We start from the raw sequence: 22694 nt of genomic DNA, 5'->3' as shown, positions 1-22694 counted from the left end.
CAGGTGATTGCTATTTCCAGATATACTGTGGTCAGTGACATTTCCTCCTCCATAAAAGCGCCTCCCTGGAAACAGCGAAATAATCGTGGAAATAGCTCCTTTGCTTTTCAATACACAATGCCAAATGAGTAACCCGATTCTCAGTTACTGCTCGTGCATTGCACTCCCCAAATTGAAGTGAACTGTCCACTGAAGATTGTAGTACACGGCCCTACAAGAGGAAATTTGTTTTTCTCCTGGGCCCATTGACACGTGTTACGATCTGAGATAATTAGCCAATTGTACCAGGCACGGTCGGAGGCATGAGCGGTATTATCTTGTGGGGAAAATGTAAAAACGAGAAGCAGATTTGTATTGTAGCACAGTGTCAGTTTGGTTCAAAATGGGAAATTCTGATTAGGGCTCTTTTTTTAATTTTTGCGGTAAAAAAATATATATATTTTTCTTGCTTATGTGGAAGAGAAAGAAGAGAAAAACTAATAGATTAGTTGATGTTTTGCAGGATACTGTCACTTCAATGGTGGTGATCTTGTGATGATCAAAGGGGTGTTTGGAGATGAAGCATTAAAAAGAAGAGGGAGTGGAGTTTATGGGCAATCATAGAGAGTAAGATTTGGTCTTGAATATATGAATCTGGCTATGGTATAGCTAGGGTTGCAATGATGCCTTCTTCACATTTGGAAACATCAAAAAGCTGACTCCATGTGGTACATTCTAATATGGTAACCTACCTATCTATATTCTTTCAACCAATTAAATTTTTATATTATTTTAATTTCTTTTAAATACAAGGAAATTAAGAAAATGAAATTTGCAACATAATTATATTTTTTTATTATATATATATATAAATTTACATATACACTATTAATGGATGGGTGTTTAATATAAGTGGTTCAACACTCTTATCCCTTAAGCATCGACTTAAATTTAAATGTACAACTCATATATCTGACTAAATTTTTTACAAACTAATCACTGAATTTATTATTCTATTCATACTTATCGAATTTTAAATTACACAATACAGATGGTAGATTGAACACGCTTGCATGCACTAATGTAAGGAAGAAGCACTTACAAAATGGTAATGGAAGAATGTGTCCCTGGTAGCATAAGAAGCTGAGCACATGCATCCTTCAAGAAAAAAAATGATGTACATCACAATCCAGTAAAAGCATCTTTTCTAAAAAGGCATAGCAGAAAATCTGAAAATCCATTCATCACATACAACACATATCACTGCAAGCTCTCTCTATATTTTGGGAACCATGGGAACTGAAACATAGGGAGAAACATATCACATTCTTCAATTTTGTAAGAATTGCAGATAGTCCAAACAAAACACAGCCCGCACTCTCTTAGCATGCACACTTGACGCACGCTGATTGGCGGCTGCATTATCTATAAGATAAAACAATAGCCTAGGTGCATAGTGGATCTAATAAGGGGAGAAATGCAATTATAGCAATTAATGATGTGCCATGGATGGATGAGAAAATATTATGATGAAAAGTAAGCATATATAAACTGAAAAAAAAAGAAACAAAAAAAGACAAGCAAGAGAACATCACTCCAAGAACAAATGCAACACTCAAATGCAAAGAAAAGAAAGAGCTGAGATTTTTGGGCTATGAAGAGCATACGGCAACAGCAAGCTGCTAAGAGTACGCTACAATAGATGCCAAGACTCAGACTCCAAATCTACGCAATGAAATGAAAAGAAATTTCATATAACATTATTGTGTTATATTATTATATTATGAATGCCATTGGCATGCATTTCGCTTTCATTTTTCTTTTTCTAGTTTGTTTTCAGAATCTCTTATTTTTGAGACTAGGAAGAGGAGAAGTATTAATTTATTTATGACATAAAATGCCAAAAAAATTTTGAAAAATCTAAAGCAATTCTCCAAAGGTAAGTTTCAAAATTAAATTTCACAAAATTAGGTTCCATTGACACATTGAGGCAAGGAAAATTGAACAAAAGGCATTAAGAGCAGGAATACAACACATCAATATACAACACACACAACAACAAAGAGACAAACAATGAGACAAAAATGAAAAAGAAAAAAAAAATGATTGAGCCACAGAGTTATAGAGCAAAGGAGTTAAAGCATGAAACATAGAAAAACAGCACATATCCCTAATCAGAATGGCAGAAGATAGAATGAGGCAGCAAAAGATCAAACATATTGATACAGATTGAAGACAAAAGATCATCAAAGCCAGATAATCTAACAATTGTACTAACAACATTAAACAAACAAAAAAAAGCAGCAACATTAAACAAACTCTGAAAAGCAGAAAAAAAACAAACAGAACAATACCTGAGAAATGACTACAATACAAATAATACCCTATACACAATTAAAAAAAATTGAAAAAAAAAAATTTAAACACACAATAAAGTCAACTAATTAAAATTTGTTTGACATTATGATGAAGATAATATAATGTTAATTACCTGCCATTATATTTCATATGCGCTGTACTGTTTCCATATTTCAGTCAAACACATTATATTTGGTCATATTAGCCAATATAACATGCCAATATATGAAATCCTTATATATGTCATCATTACTCTGTTTACCATAATAGGCCTCATCTCATCATGACACCTAACACATTGAATTTCTTCACTAGCTTACCAGACTAGCTTCTATCCTTTTCTCTATAATAAGACAAGTGTCTCAAATGTCTCAAAAATAATCACACCATATCACATGTGTTGTTATAAATTAACATGTATAAAACAAAAGAACACATCATTTAATTGTACATAGTGTCTAGAGATCAGAATAGGAAAAAAAATAAAAAAAAGAAGAATAAACGAAGAATAAACTTGCAAGTGCGATTAGTATTCCTAAAAAAGAGAAAAAAAAAGAGAAAAATCTAGATTGTAAAAGCCAATGGAAATAACGGTTCCATAAAAAAGATAAAGATCTGAGTCAGATCTGAGCTGACATGAATATTTCTGGATTTAGTATAGTTTAATATAAGAAAGGAGAATTAGAAAAGACTAAAAGGAAAGGAAGTAGAACAAAAAGGTTAGACACTACTAGCACTGTTCTTGGTAACAATCTTCGATCAAGCACCATTCATCAGATAACCATTGAAACAGATAGTAATCACACACCGATTTTATAGATGATATAGTGACAAATCACACAAGATGAGCCCATTTTGTGGATGACAAAGGACAGATTAGGCCACATTTGTGCCATAACTCCAATACCATGACATTATACAACATAAGAAACCTCAAGCATTCCAACTTTTTTTCATGATCAATTCTCAATTTTCTTAATTAGTTTTCATAGGGGCAGATACAATGCGCACTCCATCAATTTTATAATTTTCCATGGGCACCCACTTTCCTCCATCCATATTCAAAAAATGCACATTTAAAGAACCAACAACAAGTACATAGCAATCAACAAGATCTGCAATCAAAATTATTAATACTGCCAATCCTACCAAGCAGATATGAGCAAACTTAAAGCAATCAAGAAAGAATTTTGGAGCATGAACAATAAGACAACTTTCTTAGAAGTTTTGGAAGCTTGCCTCACATGACCGTAATTGAAGAGACCAATTTGCATTTTAGTAATTCCTTTTTTTAGACTGACTCGTCTTGATGAATTTCAACAATGATCACAGCAAGAAAATCAAACAGAAAACCAAGTTTGTTGCACTAATTAATTATCATGTCAACAAGATGCACGACATTATCAGATGCAACACTCTCATTCTCCATGACGCATTCATCATTTTCTAACATTATCAACATCCTCTCCACAGACAAAAATCAGCATCAATCAAAACCCAACAACAATCCACCAAAAATCTAAAAAAACCAACAATAACAGCATCATCAAAAAAAGCAAAAAAGATTATAAGCAGACGCAATCAACTAGCTAAAATCAAGAAAGAAATAATAGAAAATAATCAGAAAGCCCAAAACAATTAACATTTAAAATTTAAAAAATTAAAATCTAAAAATTTAGGTTGGTGTCCTTCTCGTCTTCCTCCTCCAAAGGCACGTTCGTTACCGTTAACGTTCTGCCTTCACCATTTCAGCGTCACTTGTCATTTGCGGGATATCTGGGACCATAGCACCCAGCACGCATGCACACACGCAACTTCACACTGCGCAACCACCACCACCGCTTCCTCACCCTAGCGCCCCCCCTCCCCCGCGAGCTCCCACCCCTGCACAACACAATGCACCAAACACAGCACACCCTCTCCTCCCATGATCATGGTCCTTTCACTATGTCTCCACCCTAAGGGATCTTTCATTCCATTTCATAGGGTCACAACTCCCGAGCCACTTTCGAGGATTTAATCATTCCGAAGCTGCCCTTGCGCAGCCGCTCTTTTGCTCTGTTTTTGACGATGCCTTCTGCTGTGCTCTTCGAGGAACTGATCATTGAGGTCAGGCTGTTTGTGGTGGAGAGGGTTTGTGAAGGGCTCCTTTTAGCTGGTGAGGCAAAGGTAGTGGGACGAGGCTGGGAGGGGACGTGGATGAGAGGATGACCTGCGGTGGAGGACGGGATGACAGCACGACGGGGCGCGGGGAGGAAGCGCAGGCAGCCACGGACAGCTGGAGAGGAGAGCCGGCGAGCTAACGTGGCGGTAGGGCGAGCGGGTGGAGTGGGGTGGCGGCGTGGTGAGGGCGTGGGGTGGGAGTGGCAAGTGGAGGAAGGTGGGTGGCGATGGTGGGCAGAGGGTGGCGTGATGGTGGGTTTTTTTGAGAAAGGTTTTTGAAAGGAAAAGTTTTTGGAAGGAAAAAGGTCGGGATCGGGTAAGAGAAAATGAGGAACAAGGCGGCGAGAGGAAAGTAGCAAGAGGAAGAAGAGTCAAAGGATGAGACAAAAGAAGTAGCACAAAGGAAAGGAGACATCCCTTTGTTTTTTAGAGGTGCCCAAACTATTCGAAAAGATGGACAATTTTAGCCCAGTCTATTCACTTCTCCTCAACTAAACACACCCAAACTAATTACTAATTCCACAAAAATTTATTACTTATTTTATCTACTTTATTTATATTTTAATTTTTAAACTTTTAATTATTTTTAAATAATATTAAATACATAATTTATTAAATAAATTTTAATTTTAATTTTGATAATATATTAATTATCTTTAAAATATATTCCTATTTTATTAAAATATTTGAGACATTTAGTGAAATTTACTCTAATTATCTTAAAAATTTTTTAATTATTAATTGCATTAATAATTTAAAAGCTTTCATTTTAAAAATTTTTTTCCATTTAATTATAATTTTTTTTTTTTAATAATTTGATTATTCTTTTTTTCTTCACTTCTTATTTATTCATATTTTTTTTTTTAACAATTTATTTTTTTATAATTTTCATTTTTAATTTGTTTATCATTTTATAATTATTTCATCATATTTATTTATATATCATATACTTTTCATACATATTTTCTATTTTCATACGTCGTGGATTGCCTATAGCATTCTCAAATATCACGGCTTTGCCCATCTATCGCGCGTGGGCTTTTTACGTTTCTTCTCGAATTTTGCCAGGTTCGTTTCTTGCCCCTCACGTCTCCAAGCTTGCAGATTGATCAATATGTCAATTCCAGGATTCTATTTCCTTTCCAGAGCATCTCTACATTCCAAGTCATTCAGCTCTTTAAAATTTAGAGCTCTAAAAATTATGATTTTAGGAGCAGGTTGGCAAATATGGGTAACGGACTGCATAGATCTAGGAGATACTTTAGATACAATGTATATAATTCCATAAAAATATGTTCATATCATCAACAAAGAGATCATCACCGATAACAGAAGAATCACAAAAGAGAGTTCTAAGCAGCCAATACCTGCCAAAAAAAATGTGGAAATAACAAAGAACACAAATATGAGAGAGAGAAAAAGAGAGAGGCAATGAACAAGAAATATAAGAATAAACACAAAACTGAGGTTGAAACAGAGGCAACAAACAAACAAACTAATAAACTAGAATTAGAAAAAGCCTACACAGCCTTTCTCTAAAAAATGCCACCAACAAAAACACACAGACTACTCATTTCTCTCACAGCATACCACCTAGCTGGTAGTATAGTACTATACTGTGCCCACAGAGATATCTACTTATATATATATAGATATACATATATATATATAGTATATATATATATATATATATATAATCTGTAATGAAGTTCTCATCAGTAGCTAATTTCTAGCATTGTTACACAGCTACTAGTCACCAGTATGTCTGTTAAGAAACAAGGGTTTACATTTTAACTTTGTCTTTACGGCCATGCTTTTTATCTATCTTTCACGTTCTTAAAGCCTCCATAAAAGTTTGCTTGACTCCCATAAACAGTAAGAGAGATGCTCTCTGTGTTTCAGCCCCACTAGATGTGTTTGTTCTATAACAGAAACCACAAATCCTTCTGTCTATTTAAATTCTACCCAAAAACGAAGTGACGGAGAGTTTGTGGTTTGTGCCACACACCAAAAGCTCTTGAAGTGTATATATATATATATATATATATATAAAGGCAAAGAGTTGTTTCTACGTAAGGTAGTACAGATTAATTTCTTGTTATATTATTATTATTTCTCATCTTCATAATAAATTTTCATGTTTGCTATCTTATTTTTATGCTGATATTAGGTTTAAACAACCTAATGCATGACAAGCTATACGCAGAGTGATTTTTTTTTTTTCTTTTGATAAGCATAGTACAAGGCAAGTAGCAGAGTACTATATAGTTACTGTGATTAATGCTATGGGGCAAGATTACAGTTACAGCATTTCAAAAGTATGTACAAACAAGAAAAACAACATTAATTTGATGCATCCAGCTAAAAATTCTTTTCGTATATTTGTTACTGGTACAGCACCAAACATGGGTAGCCAAAAGTTTTGTTACTTGTCGGATCTGGAAATATTTACATAAATATGATATCTATATAGATAGCTACTCATCCTGTAGATTCTATGAACACTTGATAAGAGTAACTCTAGCTTAGTGATAAATAATTAATAGAGATTTAGAAGAGTAAGATATAGATTATAAGCGAAACAATGGTAAGACTACAAAAAGCTAAGCAGTTCTGACAATCTTGAAGAGAGAAAGCATATATGGTGCACCCCTTTGGTAGGTGTATCAGTTCCAGGACAAAATGGAAGACAAAAGGTTTGGGTTTATAGGGTATAGGGTAATCACACACACACAGTGACACGGATATCAAAAAGCACCAAAACAGACATTGCTCTTTGTCTCTAATATGAAAGCTTGAGGGACAAATCAACAGAATTAGAAGCAGCATTAGATGCACTGCAACCACTGTAATCAGAAGTTGTAACACAGGAAGCTTCACCACCTCCCGCTAATGCAACTGAAGCTTCTGCAGGAAATTCCATTTCCTCGAAACGCGTACTGCTTTTCCCACTTTTTTTTCCTGGGAAAAACTCATATTCCATCAACACACTTCCACTCGTTGGGTTTCCCTTCCTGTGGATTGCCACTACCTCTACACCCTGCAAAACCCACATAAACCAAACAAATTAATTAACATTCATCAGTGAAAGTCGCAAAGAGAAAATAAAAATTATTTGCTTGGGCTATTATATTTACCTCACTGTCGTTATGACTGGCGTACAAGGCACTTCTTGCAGCTCTGGTACTAAATCCCCCCATTTGATCATTAAGGTCGATGTGATTTTCAGGATTCAGTCCCAGAAAATCAGAACCATTGATTGTTGATGATATCTCTGCAAACTTTTCTCTCATTCCGTTATTATATCCTATATTCTCCTCATTGAATCTCTTCTTCTGCGACAAATATTGATTTACATTAGCAATTGATAGCAAATATTATAACGATAAAATCTATATATCCATGAAGAATATATAGATAAAAGACATAATAACTTAACCAGAAATGCTGAGGCTTTTTCATTCGGGACATGAAAGAACCCTCAAGTGATCAGTCTGGTACGTAAAACCACCCATGTGGCTTACTTTGTTTAAGAATTGAGATCTATTTAGGAAAGAAGAATGAAAACTCAAAACTTTTATTTTATTATACTTTCCTCACTTTCTGGGAAGCCAAACAGAAACCACTGAAACTGTCAAACATTAATTAGGCAGGCACCAGAGGAATCTGACACACGAGTATATCCAAAAAAAATTGTACAAAAAGGAGCAATATAGACATAAGGATTGGAAAAGGTATTTAAAAATATGGGAGAACAGAGATCTCTCAGACTCAATCGAGAATACGGCAATAGTGAATATGACATGGTTAAGTTTGAGGCTTGAGCAACACAAAATTAATGTTGTTTTCCTTCCATTTTCTTTTTTATATATAATTTCTGCGGAAACAAACAGAAAGGACTCATTTCATTGAGCGCCCATCGCCTCCCGAGAGGAAGAAGAAGAATAAGAAGAAAAGCCTCAAACACAAACCTTAAAGCAGACATCAGAGGGACTGTGCTCGTGATGCTGCATCAGCTTTGGCATTGAAGAGAGCTCTTTCGAGGTCCCTAACACAGCAGCAGTAGTCCCACCACGAACACTCATATCTGGAGCTCTAAAAACGGATTCACCAAGAACTGACCGAACCAGGACTATCATTTCCAACTCAGCAAACCCACCATTCCCAATCCGTTTAACCAGTAGACCCTGGTCAAAACCCAAAACCCACCACCATTAAACATGGGTACACCATAACTGCCAGCTTACTTATCGGAACACTGTGAATCGGATCGGGCACTATAGACTGAGCGGATTGAACATTAAAAGACTCGAGTTGGGTTTCCTTCATCTGCTTCAATCGTTCTTGGAACCTTAGGTTCTCTAGCTTAGCTACACCCATACCTCTTTGGGGTTGCTTCTTGCAAGCTGGTGGACCTTTGTTGGGCTTTCTGCCACGGTTACTTGCAGGCTCCGATTTGGAAGAACCTGATTCAATGTTGATTTTGGTGGGTCCTTGGTTTTGCTCCATGAGGAAGAATGGAAGTGAAGCAGCCATTGAAGTCTGGGCTGATCCTTTCGGAGAGAAAGAGACAGAGAAGAGTTTGGTTTTGAACAGAGCTTGGGATTTTTAGAGATTGATGAGAGACAAATGGTGCTTTTTACCCTATCTCTATGTTTCTATATATATATATATATATATATATATATATATATATATATATATATCTTGTGGAGAGAGAGAGAGGGAGGGAGGAGGGGAGGAGGAGGAGGAGGAGGAAAGAAGTGGGTTAAGCGGTTAAGCTAGCACTAGCACAAGCACCTGTTATGAGCCTGGGCGAAAAGCCATGAGGCCATGGTTCAGTCACAGGTGATTGCTATTTCCAGATATACTGTGGTCAGTGACATTTCCTCCTCCATAAAAGCGCCTCCCTGGAAACAGCGAAATAATCGTGGAAATAGCTCCTTTGCTTTTCAATACACAATGCCAAATGAGTAATCCGATTCTCAGTTACTGCTCGTGCATTGCACTCCCCAAATTGAAGTGAACTGTCCACTGAAGATTGTAGTACACGGCCCTACAAGAGGAAATTTGTTTTTCTCCTGGGCCCATTGACACGTGTTACGATCTGAGATAATTAGCCAATTGTACCAGGCACGGTCGGAGGCATGAGCGGTATTATCTTGTGGGGAAAATGTAAAAACAAGAAAGCAGATTTGTATTGTAGCACAGTGTCAGTTTGGTTCAAAATGGGAAATTCTGATTAGGGCTCTTTTTTTAATTTTTGCGGTAAAAAAATATATATATTTTTCTTGCTTATGTGGAAGAGAAAGAAGAGAAAAACTAATAGATTAGTTGATGTTTTGCAGGATACTGTCACTTCAATGGTGGTGATCTTGTGATGATCAAAGGGGTGTTTGGAGATGAAGCATTAAAAAGAAGAGGGAGTGGAGTTTATGGGCAATCATAGAGAGTAAGATTTGGTCTTGAATATATGAATCTGGCTATGGTATAGCTAGGGTTGCAATGATGCCTTCTTCACATTTGGAAACATCAAAAAGCTGACTCCATGTGGTACATTCTAATATGGTAACCTACCTATCTATATTCTTTCAACCAATTAAGTTTTTATATTATTTTAATTTCTTTTAAATACAAGGAAATTAAGAAAATGAAATTTGCAACATAATTATAATTTTTTATTTTATATATATATAAATTTACATATACACTATTAATGGATGGGTGTTTAATATAAGTGGTTCAACACTCTTATCCCTTAAGTATCGACTTAAATTTAAATGTACAACTCATATATCTGACTAAATTTTTTACAAACTAATCACTGAATTTATTATTCTATTCATACTTATCGAATTTTAAATTACACAACACAGATGGTAGATTGAACACGCTTGCATGCACTAATGTAAGGAAGAAGCACTTACAAAATGGTAATGGAAGAATGTGTCAAAACACATGCATGAAGCCCGAGCTATCAAAGAACAGGAAGCCAAATTAGCAAGTAAGTGAGCAGATATGCTTGATTTTCACACTGCATCCCAATCTTTTAATGGAAATGATTACCAGCATATAGTTATCATTAACATCCACAGAATCCTTTCACAGCATATATAGATACCACCACATGCACCATCTGCACCAGAAAAGGTATTCTACAGCCATATGTATTTTTTTTTAATCATTAATTTGATGAATTCTAACACACTTTTTCTTATCATATATCCTAATTTAGATTGAATTCCAAATTTCATTGCCTTATTGCATAATCTGTTTGTTAATAGAATAGCAAATTATGCACCCTCTTACAAGCATAAATAATTTAACGCCGAAAATTTATCTAAATTTATCTATCATAAACACAAGATAAAAATATACGAATTTCATATATTTTATTTTTTTTATATGTGGATTTTGTTATATGTATACAAATAAACAATCATCTACCTACCTGTATTTACTTAATAGAACAGTACACTTAATAAAGGGTCTTTTAGATGCTAATTGCAATCCAAAATGTCGACCTATATATTTAGAATATGTCTTTCATTACTACTTGGTATACCCACTTCAAATTATCAATCTTTAAGCACGTTCTCATCATGAGCTACAAATTAATTAACATGCCATAGAGAGACGAGATTGATGTACGTAATTAAAGAACCAAGGATCTCAACCCCATATACCATAAATAATTGTATCCAACAAACTTATGCCACACTTGAAACAGCTATTATTCCTCCATGTTAATGGAGGAGTAACAGTACAATAATTGTGTTGGCAAAAATTTTAATATTAATGAATTAAAACTTACTAATTTTATTGTATATAAACATTAATTTATAGATTCACATACTTTGAAATCGAACTAAGTCCAAAGACATCACATTACTAAGTCTAATTCACACATATATAGTGAAAATTAAAAAACAAAACATTGTGGCATACATAATATGTTTCTAAGAAAATATTCTAACGGTAAATTTTTTTTTTTTTTTTTTGAATTTTGTGGGGAGGGTGTCCAAATCATTGACAACATGCGAAATGTAAATTATGAAAGTAGTTTTGCATTTTGGGTTCCCAAAAAAAAAAACTCTAAACCGCGTGACTAAACGAACAAGTGCTGAAACATGGGTCTGGGAGAAGATCTTAATCGCCATGAAAACGCATGTAGTGGTGGTAGGGTGTACTTACTGCCGCCGTCCTCCCAAGTCATAACGGCCAATCACGTCTCGCCACGTATGATAGTGATCTTTGATTCCTTTTTTTTTTTTTCCTCCACTGCATTTAGATTTTGGAGGCCATGAAGCCCATTGGCCATTAGTCGATCATCACAGACCGAAAACAATGATGGTTTGATTTTGTGGTCCTGCGGAAACCTTTTGGGATGCTAGTGCTAGCGGCGTAAATGTATGCATGGGATTATATTTGGTGGTACTGAGACGAGAACTGAGAAGGAGAAGAGGAGGCGGCTGGGGAGGGGATAGTTGGCACGTGCGAAGGAACACGTGTAAGGGTTTACTGCCTTGCTGGGTATAGGCAGACACGGTGGATTCTCGGGTTCTGAGAAGCAGATTGTGCCCTGCATGGAATACATTGGGATTTGCGCATTATTATTGTGAATGCGTGTTATGTACATGCCAATTGCTACATGCAGTTTTTCTTCCATGATGATGAGCGGGGACTGGGGATCAGTTTCACAATTACTAATTAAACTTTATTTATTAGTATTTTTATGATCATTTTATTTTTTATTTACTCTATTTATAGCACACTTTTACGTAGCTCTATGTAATAATATACTAATGACTATAACTTATAAATTAAAACTCAGAGAGTTCTTTAATAAAATCATAAGATTTCAATATGCCACCAATTTCAAGCTGTGATATTAAAAATCTGCAACTCTTAAGATATTGAATTCGTAAGCCAGCTACAAGTTGTGTGGTATAACTAGGAAAAAAAGCCCTTGCTTTGCTTCTAAAATAAGAAATATGAAAAGGAGGCATATGCAACTTGTTGATGTAAACATAGTTAGCCTTCTCTGTTGAGAACTTTCCACACTTGCAATTTCTCCTTTCCCCCATCACTTGGCCATTTATAGCTTAATTATGCAGATGATAATTGGAAAACCATTTCCATTAATGGGCATGTTTTGGTGGAGAAAGGGTTTTGTTATATAAATGAGAGAGAGAGAGTGAGGTAGGCGGCAAGCATTGATGTTTTCCATTGGTTTCCTGGAGGTTGCCCCAAGAAAGCCTGAAGTTAAAGTAACTGTTAGTTTTGGCTTTATGCAACTTGTGAAAGATCTAACCATTTTAGGACAAAATAGCCAAAGATCCTCTCACATCTCTCCATCCCCAAATGAAACTCAATTAAGGACCACACAGATGCATGTAATTATTTAGATCTCAATCTGAACTGAGATTTGCTTTCTTTTTTCCTCCGACTGTTTCTCTGCCTTCTCCTGCCATTTTTGCCCTTACCCATCAACCCCACATAGACCATCTTGTCCCAGACCTTAGTCCTAAATAGAACTCCATATGACATAGCCAGTCAGGGCAACGTGTCTTGCAGAAAGATCTGTTTCTGAAGGGACAAAATCAATGGGCATGCAAACGTTTGAGGGAATAGATCTGGGCCGTCCAAAGAGGACAGATCTGTGCATCAAATATTCATGTTTCTCTAGCATTTATGTACACTTCTGTGTATTTGATCCATGAAGAGGTCGCTGTCATTTGTTAGTTGAGTTGGGACTGAAAAAAAAAAAAAAAGACAGTACAAAATAAAGACTCAGACATCAAAGCAAATTATGTCTCTCAGATGTCTAGCGCATAGAACAAAGGATACTTGCAAATTGCAATGCAACTCACCAATGAAAAAGAAAATAAGCGATCTCCCTTAAGCTTAATTGATCTGTTCTCATGTATAATCCTTGTTTTCTAAGCAGAGAAAGGGCAAAAGCCAATTGATGCCTCCTTACTGGCTTTGAAAGAAACATATTCTTCAAAGAGATGCACTTGGGTTCTGCAGGAAATCTTGTACATGTATGATCTTGCACAATTATGGAGCAGGGCTACTGAATATTTTGTATTTGAAGCATGGCATTCGTGAACAGCAAGATGGATCCATGATTTGGGTAAAATGTGTACCCTTTTCAAGTGGAAATTTTACAGCAAATATCTCTCTTGGACACTTGATACAATTAATCAAAAGAAAGAAAGGAAAAAGAAATAAAAGCATTCACTCTTTGGAGCCGAGTTATTGAAGATACCAACCATGTTCAATCTGAATTGATAATTTGAAACAAGCAAGCATACAGGAATAGCAATTCAATAAATTTGGGAATTTGAGGAAAATGTACAGTACTACTCCAAATTCTGAGGTAAATTGTTGCAGTTTTAATAAACCATCAAAACCATATATCATGTATGATGACAATCTTGTATACATTGGCACAGCCGCACGTGTAAAACAAGACTGCCAATTTTTGGTCCATAGGTTCACCCAAATATTCTTAGAGGTTGTAAGTTAATTAAATCAAAACTGAGTTCATGGTAAGATGCTAGCACTGAATCCGAATTGATTATGCTATAACAACTGACAGAGCCATGTTATATATTTGGACAAAAATGATTCATAGCAATGAACTTGACTTATTTACTTAACATAGTATTTGCAAATGCTACACTCTCAGGAAGCCTAAATGATGCACACAACATCCATTTTCCAGGTGCAACCAGGCGTACCCTACGCATTTCTACATCAACTGCCACCTCTGTCAATGCAATTCTTATCCTCTACATTTACATTGATCAGAAAACAAATTCAGAAAAATAAAGGGGAAAAAAACAACAGAAGATCAGGGGCAGAAGAGAGATGTAAACAGAATGTGTATACTAAGTTCAGCTTGCCATCAGGGAAAAAGAAATATAAAAATTCCTTAGAAGATTTAGGCTATATACCTCATGAAAGTCAAATTCTGGATCTCGTGCTTTGGAGAATCCATAAACATGGATCATTGGCAAAGTAAATTCTCTCTTCTTGTGGTTATCTTTGAATATTCCCCTAAACACATCTGCCAATAGAGGCAACAATATAGTGAGAGAGAGTTCTCAAATTTGTTCTTAAGAAACTGTCAGGTTTCTAGGCTACAGCTATCCTGGTCATTCTCCCATTCACCTATGTGAATGATAGAATTAGTAATGTCTGACAGTACAACTTTCCTACCATAGGTTATACAAGAAACTTGAGTTTCTTGAATCTTGCTTTGAAACCAAACGTTCTAATCAAGACAAAATAAAGAAATTATTGGTGCATATATCTCTCTCTCACAATTCATGCAACTCTTGATGTCCAAAACAAAAATAACAAAACACCAGAACATTCATGAGTCCTAATAACAATAAAGCATGAAATGGAAATTGGAAGTATATGTTCTACTTGAATCGAGATTACTACATTATTTGATCAACCTTAGAATCTAAATGTTGCTAAAAAGAACAAAAGAAAGAGTTGAATTAAGAGAATATAACACACCTAGATATTCTGATGCATCATTTGGCAAATTCATAACCACCTGTGTAATGGTCTGAGCTTTCTCACTTGAGAACACAGCATTAATGAACCTCCTTCCATCCATATTAAAGACCTATAAAATGACAACACAAGATCCTTAACATAAAGCAGAATTGTTAAGAGATGATTACACCAACTTTTTACTTCTGAGACACTCCATCATACTTTAATCTTCCTCTCAAGCTTGTTGAGAACACTATTTCTCTCCAGATAATCAACTGCATGAGGGTTCAAATCATTGGCATATACTCGTTTCACTATCTTGGCAGCAGATAAAGCTATCGGACCAACACCAGAAAAAACATCACCTATCAATCGAAAAATATTATCAAAAAGAAACAATTCAGTACTTCAATAGCAGATCATAAAAAGAAACAAGTGAGCACATTAATAGAGCCACTGTCCAAATAACTGGCATGGCTTTGGAGAACAACCATAAAAAGGTCTTTCAAATGATAATGCTGTTATTTGTGGAGGGCACGAGGGCTCAGGGGACTAATCTAGTGATCAAATATGACAATCCATAAGCTGAAAACTCTAGATAGATGCTTAACAATAGAAATCTGCATGCGTATGAACTCAAATAAGGTGAACATTCAACATACAAACAACATCACTGCGTGTAAAGCCATTCAGAAGCCTTTGTCTTTCAGTTGCAAGCCTTGAATTCCAATACCTGCACAAAGGAATATACCTAAGTCCACTTATTTCCTTTTTTTTACTCCACAGTCCACTCTCAGTTTCACCCTTAGTTTAACATGAGACGTGCATCAGATAATTCTATAAAATGGGCAATCCAGGATACATTCTATGTATTGAGAAATTGATAAAATAAATCAGAAGGCATCAGTGGTTGCAAAAGAAACTTTAGATATCCACATGAGAAATTAAACAGAGCATTTTAGGCGCCTAAGGGGTGGACCTCTACAGTACAGCCACTGTTTTAAGAGGTTGAATAATTATGTGGTTAGAGCACTTGGATTTTATGATGTAAAACTAACTAAAATCCACAAAAAAAAACCCTATAAAATGACTTTTGGGGGCTATAAATCACAAACAAAATTTGTTGAAGTACCACTAACGATGGGTCCACCTGAACTTCAAAAGAATGATAGTTACTAAACAGCATCAACTGCAGGATGCATGTTGGAGGTTCCAACTTAAAACTAAACAAGAGAGAGAGAGAGAAGCACCCTCATCTGGTTGATACATAACATAAGAACAAATCATCAGAATATTTCAGTTGAATTCCAAAGTAGGTTGCGAGCAAAGCATACATACACTTTTGCTAAATCAACCTGGAATCTTAATCCATTCTCAACTACCATGGTGACAAGGGAGCAATTTCCAGCTAAAACCTCAAGCTGCATTGTTCTATAATCATTGTGTATGGCATCAATCTTATTTACAACAGTTTGTATCTTTGGCTTGTTTTTATCCAAAACTACCTGTAAAAGAATAATACATCCATTATTAAACAACTTATATACATGCTTTTCAGTTCTACAGTATATTTTCAAGATGGTAAAAATTACAAATATCAAGAAATAAGCACCTTTGCTATAAGATTCTTGTAGGGAAGATGCTCATCTCTCAGGTTCAGGTGTGCAATGTGCCCAATTGTTTCGAAAGCTGATGGAACAATCATACCTTGTGGTAGCAAGCCCTCCAAGACCTGCAAAAGTTATTAGAAGTCACAGTCATTTTGCAACTTTCAGCAATTCTCAAAGCAACAAGACCCCATAGTTTACAGGTGTGATTTATTGAACACCTTTACAACAACCGACCTGGCAATGGCAATGAAAAGAAGTTAGGTAAGGATTAGTGTGTAGTGCTGCAGCTTATGAATGGATCTCTCCAATTCAAGCAGCTTTATTCAAACAATGTTCAGACTCTGCTCAAGCTTAAGTCAGCTTGACCTTGACTCCAACTTCCTTAAGCATGCATGCTCAAGTTTCGATCATTTAACATCATAATTTGAACTTCAAATTAAAGATAGCCTTAATTACTTAAAAATATACCTTTTAGATAAATGATTAAAAATAAACAGGTAAAAAATCATACAAACAAAAATTAAACAGTAGTATAATATACAAAATTTTGTTATCAGGTTCCTGTTGATCCTGTTCACAAGCCTATATCAAACCAAGAATAAAGATAAACAACCCCAAAAGAGATCTCTAAACTTGCTTTATTTTCATATAAACCAGCCAAAACAAGCCCAAAGTCTTTGTTAATAACTCAGTTCATTTGAAGGCCCACAAGAGCTGCATAAATATGAGGAAATTTGAAGTTTCTGAGAAACTTACAGAACCTTGCTACTCTCTCATCAAAGGACAATATAGTATCAGCTTGATGAGTTCAAAATTCACTTGAAAGAATCAATCTACCTCCTCTAGTGTAGAGGTAAATATGAACAGTCAAAACAAATGGGCAGACACACAAGAAAAGGGTACTAGTAGTTTGGCGAGAAATACCTCATTCATCTGCCAGTAATCATAAAACAAAATCAGCTTGCATCTAATAAGCTCAAAGGTAGAAGTTGAGTTTTCTCTCATAGATTCTTTTAAAGCCACCTGAAGAACAGGATGATCACGTTAGCTGTAATGCAAAAAGATATAACAATGAAGCTTATCATGATCACTTATATAAAGGAGCATTGATGATGTGGTCATTCAGACTAAGCTCCATGGGGCAACTGCAATTAAGGCTATAAGGTATAGGATGATACCAATCCCAGTGTTTCCTACACCAACATGGTGCACAATAAAAGATAGGGAAAGAGCATCAGCCACTTTAATATTATTGGCAAAGTGAATATAGTATAGAAAAATTACTTATTCATACAGAATTTTCAAGTAATAGAAGGCCTCGACTCTCCAGCTAAAAGCAGGGCAACATGTGAATTACTGTATGATAGCCAATCACATCCTTACAAGTTTGTTGACAATACTTTACCCAGATAACTAAAGGAACAACATTTAACTACCTTACAGAGCCTGCAGAGCATCACAAAAAACACTAAAGGAAAGATCAGAGATCATGGAAAGCAAGGCAAGGGTGTATATAAGACAATCAATAAAGACAATTTTCTAAACAAATCATTGAACCACCTATCTTTTCTTTTCAACAATGTAAGAAAATATAATCACATTATTGATTATCATCCTACATTTTTGTAAAACACACAAAGTATTAAGTAGAACAACAGAAATGCTACCTAACTATAATACACCAAAATCAACTAATGAAGCAACATTGAAGTATAATAACAAAAAGTGAACTTTTCGGACAGCCAATTGGATAAGAAAAGGGACTGACATTACTGAATTATGACAAGAAACAATATAACACCTAAGGCACAAACAAGAGCAATACAAATGCTATTAAGATAAAAAAATAAAAATAAAAAATAAAAAAAACATGAAATTGAATCACAAAGTTCCAAAGGCATTTGGATTAGCCACCTTGATAGCCTGAGGCAAATCCTCCACTCCCTTATCTGCGTAGCTCTCATCCAAAAGCAACAACCTTGTTGAACCCCTCCATTTGCTTCTTCCCTTAAACTCATCCCCCAATAACCCTTTCCAATCCTCTCCGCCATCCTCTTCCACGACCTCCACCATATAAAATTCATCTCTCCCCTTCCTCTTATTTCTCTCTTTCATCGTCTCCTCTCCTTCTCCTCCCTTTCTCTTCTTCCTTGGCGGCCTCGAAATCTTAGCTAAATTCCTGAACTTAACAAACCCCCTTGAATTGAACTCCTTTGCTAATCTTTCCCGATACAAAACAGGACTTAATTCTTCACCATCTCCCTCGGCTCTCCCGTAGATCCTTCGATTCAATGCATCAAAATTTCCTTCCTCATCTGTGTTCCCATTTTGGGTGGCTCCCAAGAAAGGCACGAGCTCTTCTTCCACTTCATCTCCAGGCACTCTAGCAATGTTGCGAATCCGCGGCCAATTCAATAAATGGCCACGAAGTCTGCTCTCCAGAGCAAAACAATCTTTGGCAGGGAGTCGAAGCGCAGCTATGTCAAAGACCCGAGTGAATTTTTCCTCGTCCATTATGTTATCACCATCATTATGGTCCTCTTGTTTATCATCGTCCTGGCTTTGTTTGTCCACATTAAGCAGTTTTATACCAAATTGGGATTGGCAGTATTGCTCTTGTTGCTGCTGTTGTTGTGAGTATTGAAATGGGATTTTTCCTTTGAGAAGAGAGGGTCCATAGGGGAGGGCTTTTGGGTTTGGGATTATTGCCTGAGTAGCTGTCGAAAAAAGAGAACTAATGGTGAACTTGGAGAGAAGGGGTTTAGGGAAGAGGAACAAATGGGTTGGGGAGACGACGGTAAGGGGAACAGAGTTGGGTCTGAGGAAGAACTTGGTGACCATGGATGAAGGATGTGGTTAGCAATTAGCTACCGAAGAGTGTTTTTCATTCTCGTGCAAGGGTTTAGCGGCTCCGGGTTTTTGCTCACTTGAATAGCAACGAGGGCTTCCAAGATGGGTGTTTTTCCCTATTGATTTTTGGGTTAATAGTATACAAATTTCCTCAACCTCAAGTAGTGGAGTCATCGTTACGTATTTTAAATTAACAATTTTAGTTTATGAGATTTATTAATAAATTTAAATTATAATAAATTTTTTAATCTTAATTCTTTAAATTATATGAAACTTTAATCCTAGAAATTTTTATTTTAATCGAACTATAATTCTTGAATTATTATAGTATAGAACACTTCAATATGTAACTTAAGAAAAAAGTCAGATTTTTTAAAATACACATCTGGAACTTTTTTAATGATAATGTTATTGATTCCATAATTTTTTTTTTGACAGTTGAATAAATATATCAAATTTCAGTGGTAAGTGGAAGATATAAGCAAAAGAGTGTGCAAAAGCTCAATCTGGGTTGGAGAGTCTCTGGTGAAAAATGTTGCATTGTATTAATACAATTTGAAGCGAAAAATATTCAGATGCCGTACCAACTGATCACATGAATCATAGTAGTCAAGACTTCAAATTTTTTTAAGTGAGTGCTTGCCTAGCTAAATGATGATAACTTTTTTAATCTCCACTTGATTTCCTGAATCCTAAGGCTCCTGACGCTGCAAATACTAGCCAAGGATGACACAAAGCTTGATTAATGATCTAGGAGAATGAACTCCTAATTAAAAACCACAAATTTGATAAGACTCAGAAATTACCAGACAAATGAATGGCTAAAAGAAGGCATTACTCACCTGAGATCTTTGGCAAACCACAAATTTCATTTGATGGGTAAGAGTTCAAGCTCAAAATTTTCCTTTTTAACTATGACAAAGCTAAACATTTTATCAATAGATTATTAAGTCGATTCAACAATTTCTAAACTACAAGAGAGAAACTTACATAATCATTGCTTTGAAAAGTTCATATGTATGATTTTCTCTGTTTTCGTGTACTTGTCAAAATTAGTACACACTATTGTGAAAATTGATGCCAGCACAAAATTTTTGGCAAAAAAAACAAATTACAAAAGCAATGAGCCTTTAGCTTTGCATTAATGCATGTCTGCAACTAGCCATATATTCCAATAAATTAAAAAAAAAAAAAAAAAACCTGCATGAATATTTTTACCTATATACACTTGAAGACAGCAGAAAAACTACAAAATTATTTAAACCTCCTACGTCTTTTGGCAGAGCAAAATCCTATAGTATTAGCTTGTCTCAACTCACAAGGGCTATGGAGCACGGCTGCGGTTCGTGTCCAGCAACCCTTCCATAAAGATCTTCTTCTCTTACTCCGCTAAATCCATGGATCGAGAATTAGCCTTACTTCTCAGTAATTTATTCCGTGCATTCAAGTTAGGGACAAAGAAAAGCCATGTCGAAGTCCACAAGATAGCATATACCTTGCCCCAGCAGACCAGAACCGAGAGAGTCACGAGAAGCAAGAACAACCCTGTATTGGAACTATAATTCCCTTTTCCATTATTCTCTTGTTCCATGTCTTGCTTCTTTTGGGTCTCAAATGAACTATATGATTCAAATGGAAGTCTATTGTCCCCGAATGGATTGGAATTCGTTGAATTCGTTGGCGAATTGCGTGAAGACCAAGCAGAAGAATTCATAGAAGGAGCAAAAGTTACGCTTGTTCCGTCATTTTTCTTGGAAAATTTTTGAAACGATGAGTTTCCCTTCACATGGTTCAAATGCTTTTCAACTTTTGCTGATGGATCAACATTAGACTGCTTCGTCTTCCTTGGAAACACTTTTTTCTTGATCTTCTTAGCCTGTCAAATAACAAGGCATGATCAGTATGCAACACCCAAAAATTCAAAAACCGAGCACCAATCGATCTCTAAATCACAGCTCAACAACAATATTTATACATATAAACTGCATATATTGAAAAAAAAAAAAAAAAACTCACAAATGATATCTCGAAGAGTACAGCCTTAACTGCACGCAAGAACTTCCTCTTACTTTTCTTTTTCCGGTTACCGGCGGCATCTTTCTCCGGTGTTGACGAGAACGAGGATGCTGTTGATGTTGGTAAAGCCGTGTAGAAGCGGGGAAACACCACTCCATCTTTATGTTCCATCTTAATATAATTGACAACGGAATTTGAATTTCCCCTGGCACCATTTACAAAGCTCCCAGCCATCCACAACCACCGGTCTAGAACGTAAGTAAACTTGTTACCTTTGTTTATTCTATCATCAGATTCTTGATCTTCCTAGTTGGTGTTGGTATTATGGGTCTTAGTACAATGCATGGCAGTCTTCCTATTAAATAGAGAAAAGGGATGGACGCCGGCGGTTGGAGCGGATGTGTGTATTGGCGGGGATTTAGGGAGCGTTTGTTGGGCGAGAAAATAGTGGGGAAATCTGAGAAAACGAATTCGGAAAGAGTGGTGTTTGTGTTATGTGTTTATATAAGGAGTGGGAAGGTCCATTTTTAATGGCCGTTGGTGCCTTTTGCCGCTTTGTTTGCTCCGTGAATAAGCATACAACACAAATGCTAAATACTCAACAGTGAAGAGTGATTGTTTGAAATTACTAAGAAAAAAAAAGTAAGCGCTTGATCGTGCCGTTCGGGAGCCGATAACTTTTCCATTTATTTTGTTGACCGGAGACGACTTTGACTCGGACTTTTGCTTTATAAGGCATTACCAGTTTCTATCATTGATTCATTTCCTTCCGCCGATCTTTAAATTCATATGTTCTTTGGTGCTTTTTATTCTTGCTTTATTTTTTAATATTTTATTTTTTTCATAAAATGAGAATGACTTCTACTATTTAAATGGTTATTAATAAAATGAAATTAGTTTAACCATCAACGAAAAATATAATTAATTTTAGAAAAATAACGTGAATTATATAAGAAATAAATTTTTATAATAAATATGTATTAATTTAAAATAAAATTTAAATAATCTATGAATATTATTTAAATAAATTTTAACCATTAGGTAAATATCATGTCTTAAATATTATTCTTATTAAATAATATTTAGATTTGGTTATATTCAAACTTTGCTCATCTCATATTCCTTAATATATTAAAAATGAAACTCTCTTAAAAAAATAATTTTAATGTGAAATTTGATATAATGTACAATTTTGCT

At 35.5% G+C, this 22694-nt stretch overlaps 3 protein-coding genes across 6 annotated transcripts; all 3 read right to left on the bottom strand.

The window, feature by feature from the left end:
• Positions 1 to 7234: 7234 nt before the first annotated feature.
• On the bottom strand, positions 7235 to 9036 carry LOC110653293 (uncharacterized). The gene is made up of 4 exons (XM_058137153.1): positions 8800 to 9036; positions 8472 to 8687; positions 7638 to 7835; positions 7235 to 7540 (listed from the first exon to the last, which is right to left on the bottom strand). The coding sequence occupies exons 1-4, from the start codon at positions 9034 to 9036 to the stop codon at positions 7283 to 7285; spliced, it is 909 nt and encodes a 302-aa protein (XP_057993136.1). The 3' UTR covers positions 7235 to 7282.
• A 3331-nt stretch (positions 9037 to 12367) lies between these two features.
• LOC110653357 (tRNA (guanine(37)-N1)-methyltransferase 1) lies at positions 12368 to 19631 on the bottom strand. Of its 3 annotated transcripts, XR_002494557.2 has the most exons (10): positions 18546 to 19631; positions 17556 to 17654; positions 16634 to 16753; positions 16360 to 16526; positions 15684 to 15754; positions 15244 to 15386; positions 15040 to 15151; positions 14466 to 14578; positions 13374 to 13527; positions 12368 to 13256 (listed from the first exon to the last, which is right to left on the bottom strand). XR_002494557.2 is itself a non-coding variant. In XM_058136206.1 (9 exons), the coding sequence occupies exons 1-9, from the start codon at positions 19470 to 19472 to the stop codon at positions 13507 to 13509; spliced, it is 1773 nt and encodes a 590-aa protein (XP_057992189.1). In that variant the 5' UTR covers positions 19473 to 19631; the 3' UTR covers positions 13287 to 13506. The 3 variants fall into 3 exon arrangements, 2 of the variants coding, with proteins under 2 accessions (XP_057992189.1, XP_021664639.2); XM_058136206.1 differs by lacking the exon at positions 12368 to 13256 and having other exon boundaries at positions 13287 to 13527; XM_021808947.2 differs by lacking the exons at positions 12368 to 13256; positions 13374 to 13527 and adding an exon at positions 14059 to 14300.
• A 786-nt stretch (positions 19632 to 20417) lies between these two features.
• On the bottom strand, positions 20418 to 22126 carry LOC110653132 (uncharacterized). Of its 2 annotated transcripts, none has more exons than XM_058136396.1 (2): positions 21551 to 22126; positions 20418 to 21357 (listed from the first exon to the last, which is right to left on the bottom strand). In XM_058136396.1, exons 1-2 carry the CDS (start codon positions 21710 to 21712, stop codon positions 20863 to 20865), a joined length of 657 nt encoding a protein of 218 aa, XP_057992379.1. In that variant the 5' UTR covers positions 21713 to 22126; the 3' UTR covers positions 20418 to 20862. The 2 variants fall into 2 exon arrangements, with proteins under 2 accessions (XP_057992379.1, XP_021664427.1); XM_021808735.2 differs by having other exon boundaries at positions 20425 to 21357; positions 21498 to 22126.
• Positions 22127 to 22694: the final 568 nt, after the last annotated feature.

This window comes from Hevea brasiliensis, chromosome 15, assembly GCF_030052815.1.
Source record: "Hevea brasiliensis isolate MT/VB/25A 57/8 chromosome 15, ASM3005281v1, whole genome shotgun sequence".
In the NCBI taxonomy this organism is placed as follows: Eukaryota; Viridiplantae; Streptophyta; class Magnoliopsida; order Malpighiales; family Euphorbiaceae; genus Hevea; species Hevea brasiliensis.
The sequence above is the reverse complement of the archived record's forward strand: the minus strand, read 5'-3'. Positions and strand labels throughout refer to the sequence as shown.

What these genes read in the sequence shown, in the direction of transcription:
- LOC110653293 (XM_058137153.1), bottom strand. Translation starts at nt 9,036, where the DNA reads ATGGCTGCTTCACTTCCATTCTTCCTCATGGAGCAAAACCAAGGACCC. An exon ending in CCCAACTCGAGTCTTTTAAT is followed by an intron (nt 8,688 to 8,799) that starts GTTCAATCCGCT and finishes GGTTTTGACCAG; the next exon opens with GGTCTACTGGTTAAACGGAT. An exon ending in CCTCTGATGTCTGCTTTAAG is followed by an intron (nt 7,836 to 8,471) that starts GTTTGTGTTTGA and finishes TATTTGTCGCAG; the next exon opens with AAGAAGAGATTCAATGAGGA.
- LOC110653357 (XM_021808947.2), bottom strand. Translation starts at nt 19,472, where the DNA reads ATGGTCACCAAGTTCTTCCTCAGACCCAACTCTGTTCCCCTTACCGTC. An exon ending in ATTACTGGCAGATGAATGAG is followed by an intron (nt 16,754 to 17,555) that starts GTATTTCTCGCC and finishes TAACTTTTGCAG; the next exon opens with GTCTTGGAGGGCTTGCTACC. An exon ending in AGCTTGAGAGGAAGATTAAA is followed by an intron (nt 15,152 to 15,243) that starts GTATGATGGAGT and finishes GTCATTTTATAG; the next exon opens with GTCTTTAATATGGATGGAAG.
- LOC110653132 (XM_021808735.2), bottom strand. Translation starts at nt 21,731, where the DNA reads ATGGCTGGGAGCTTTGTAAATGGTGCCAGGGGAAATTCAAATTCCGTT. An exon ending in TACTCTTCGAGATATCATTT is followed by an intron (nt 21,358 to 21,497) that starts GTGAGTTTTTTT and finishes GTTATTTGACAG; the next exon opens with GCTAAGAAGATCAAGAAAAA.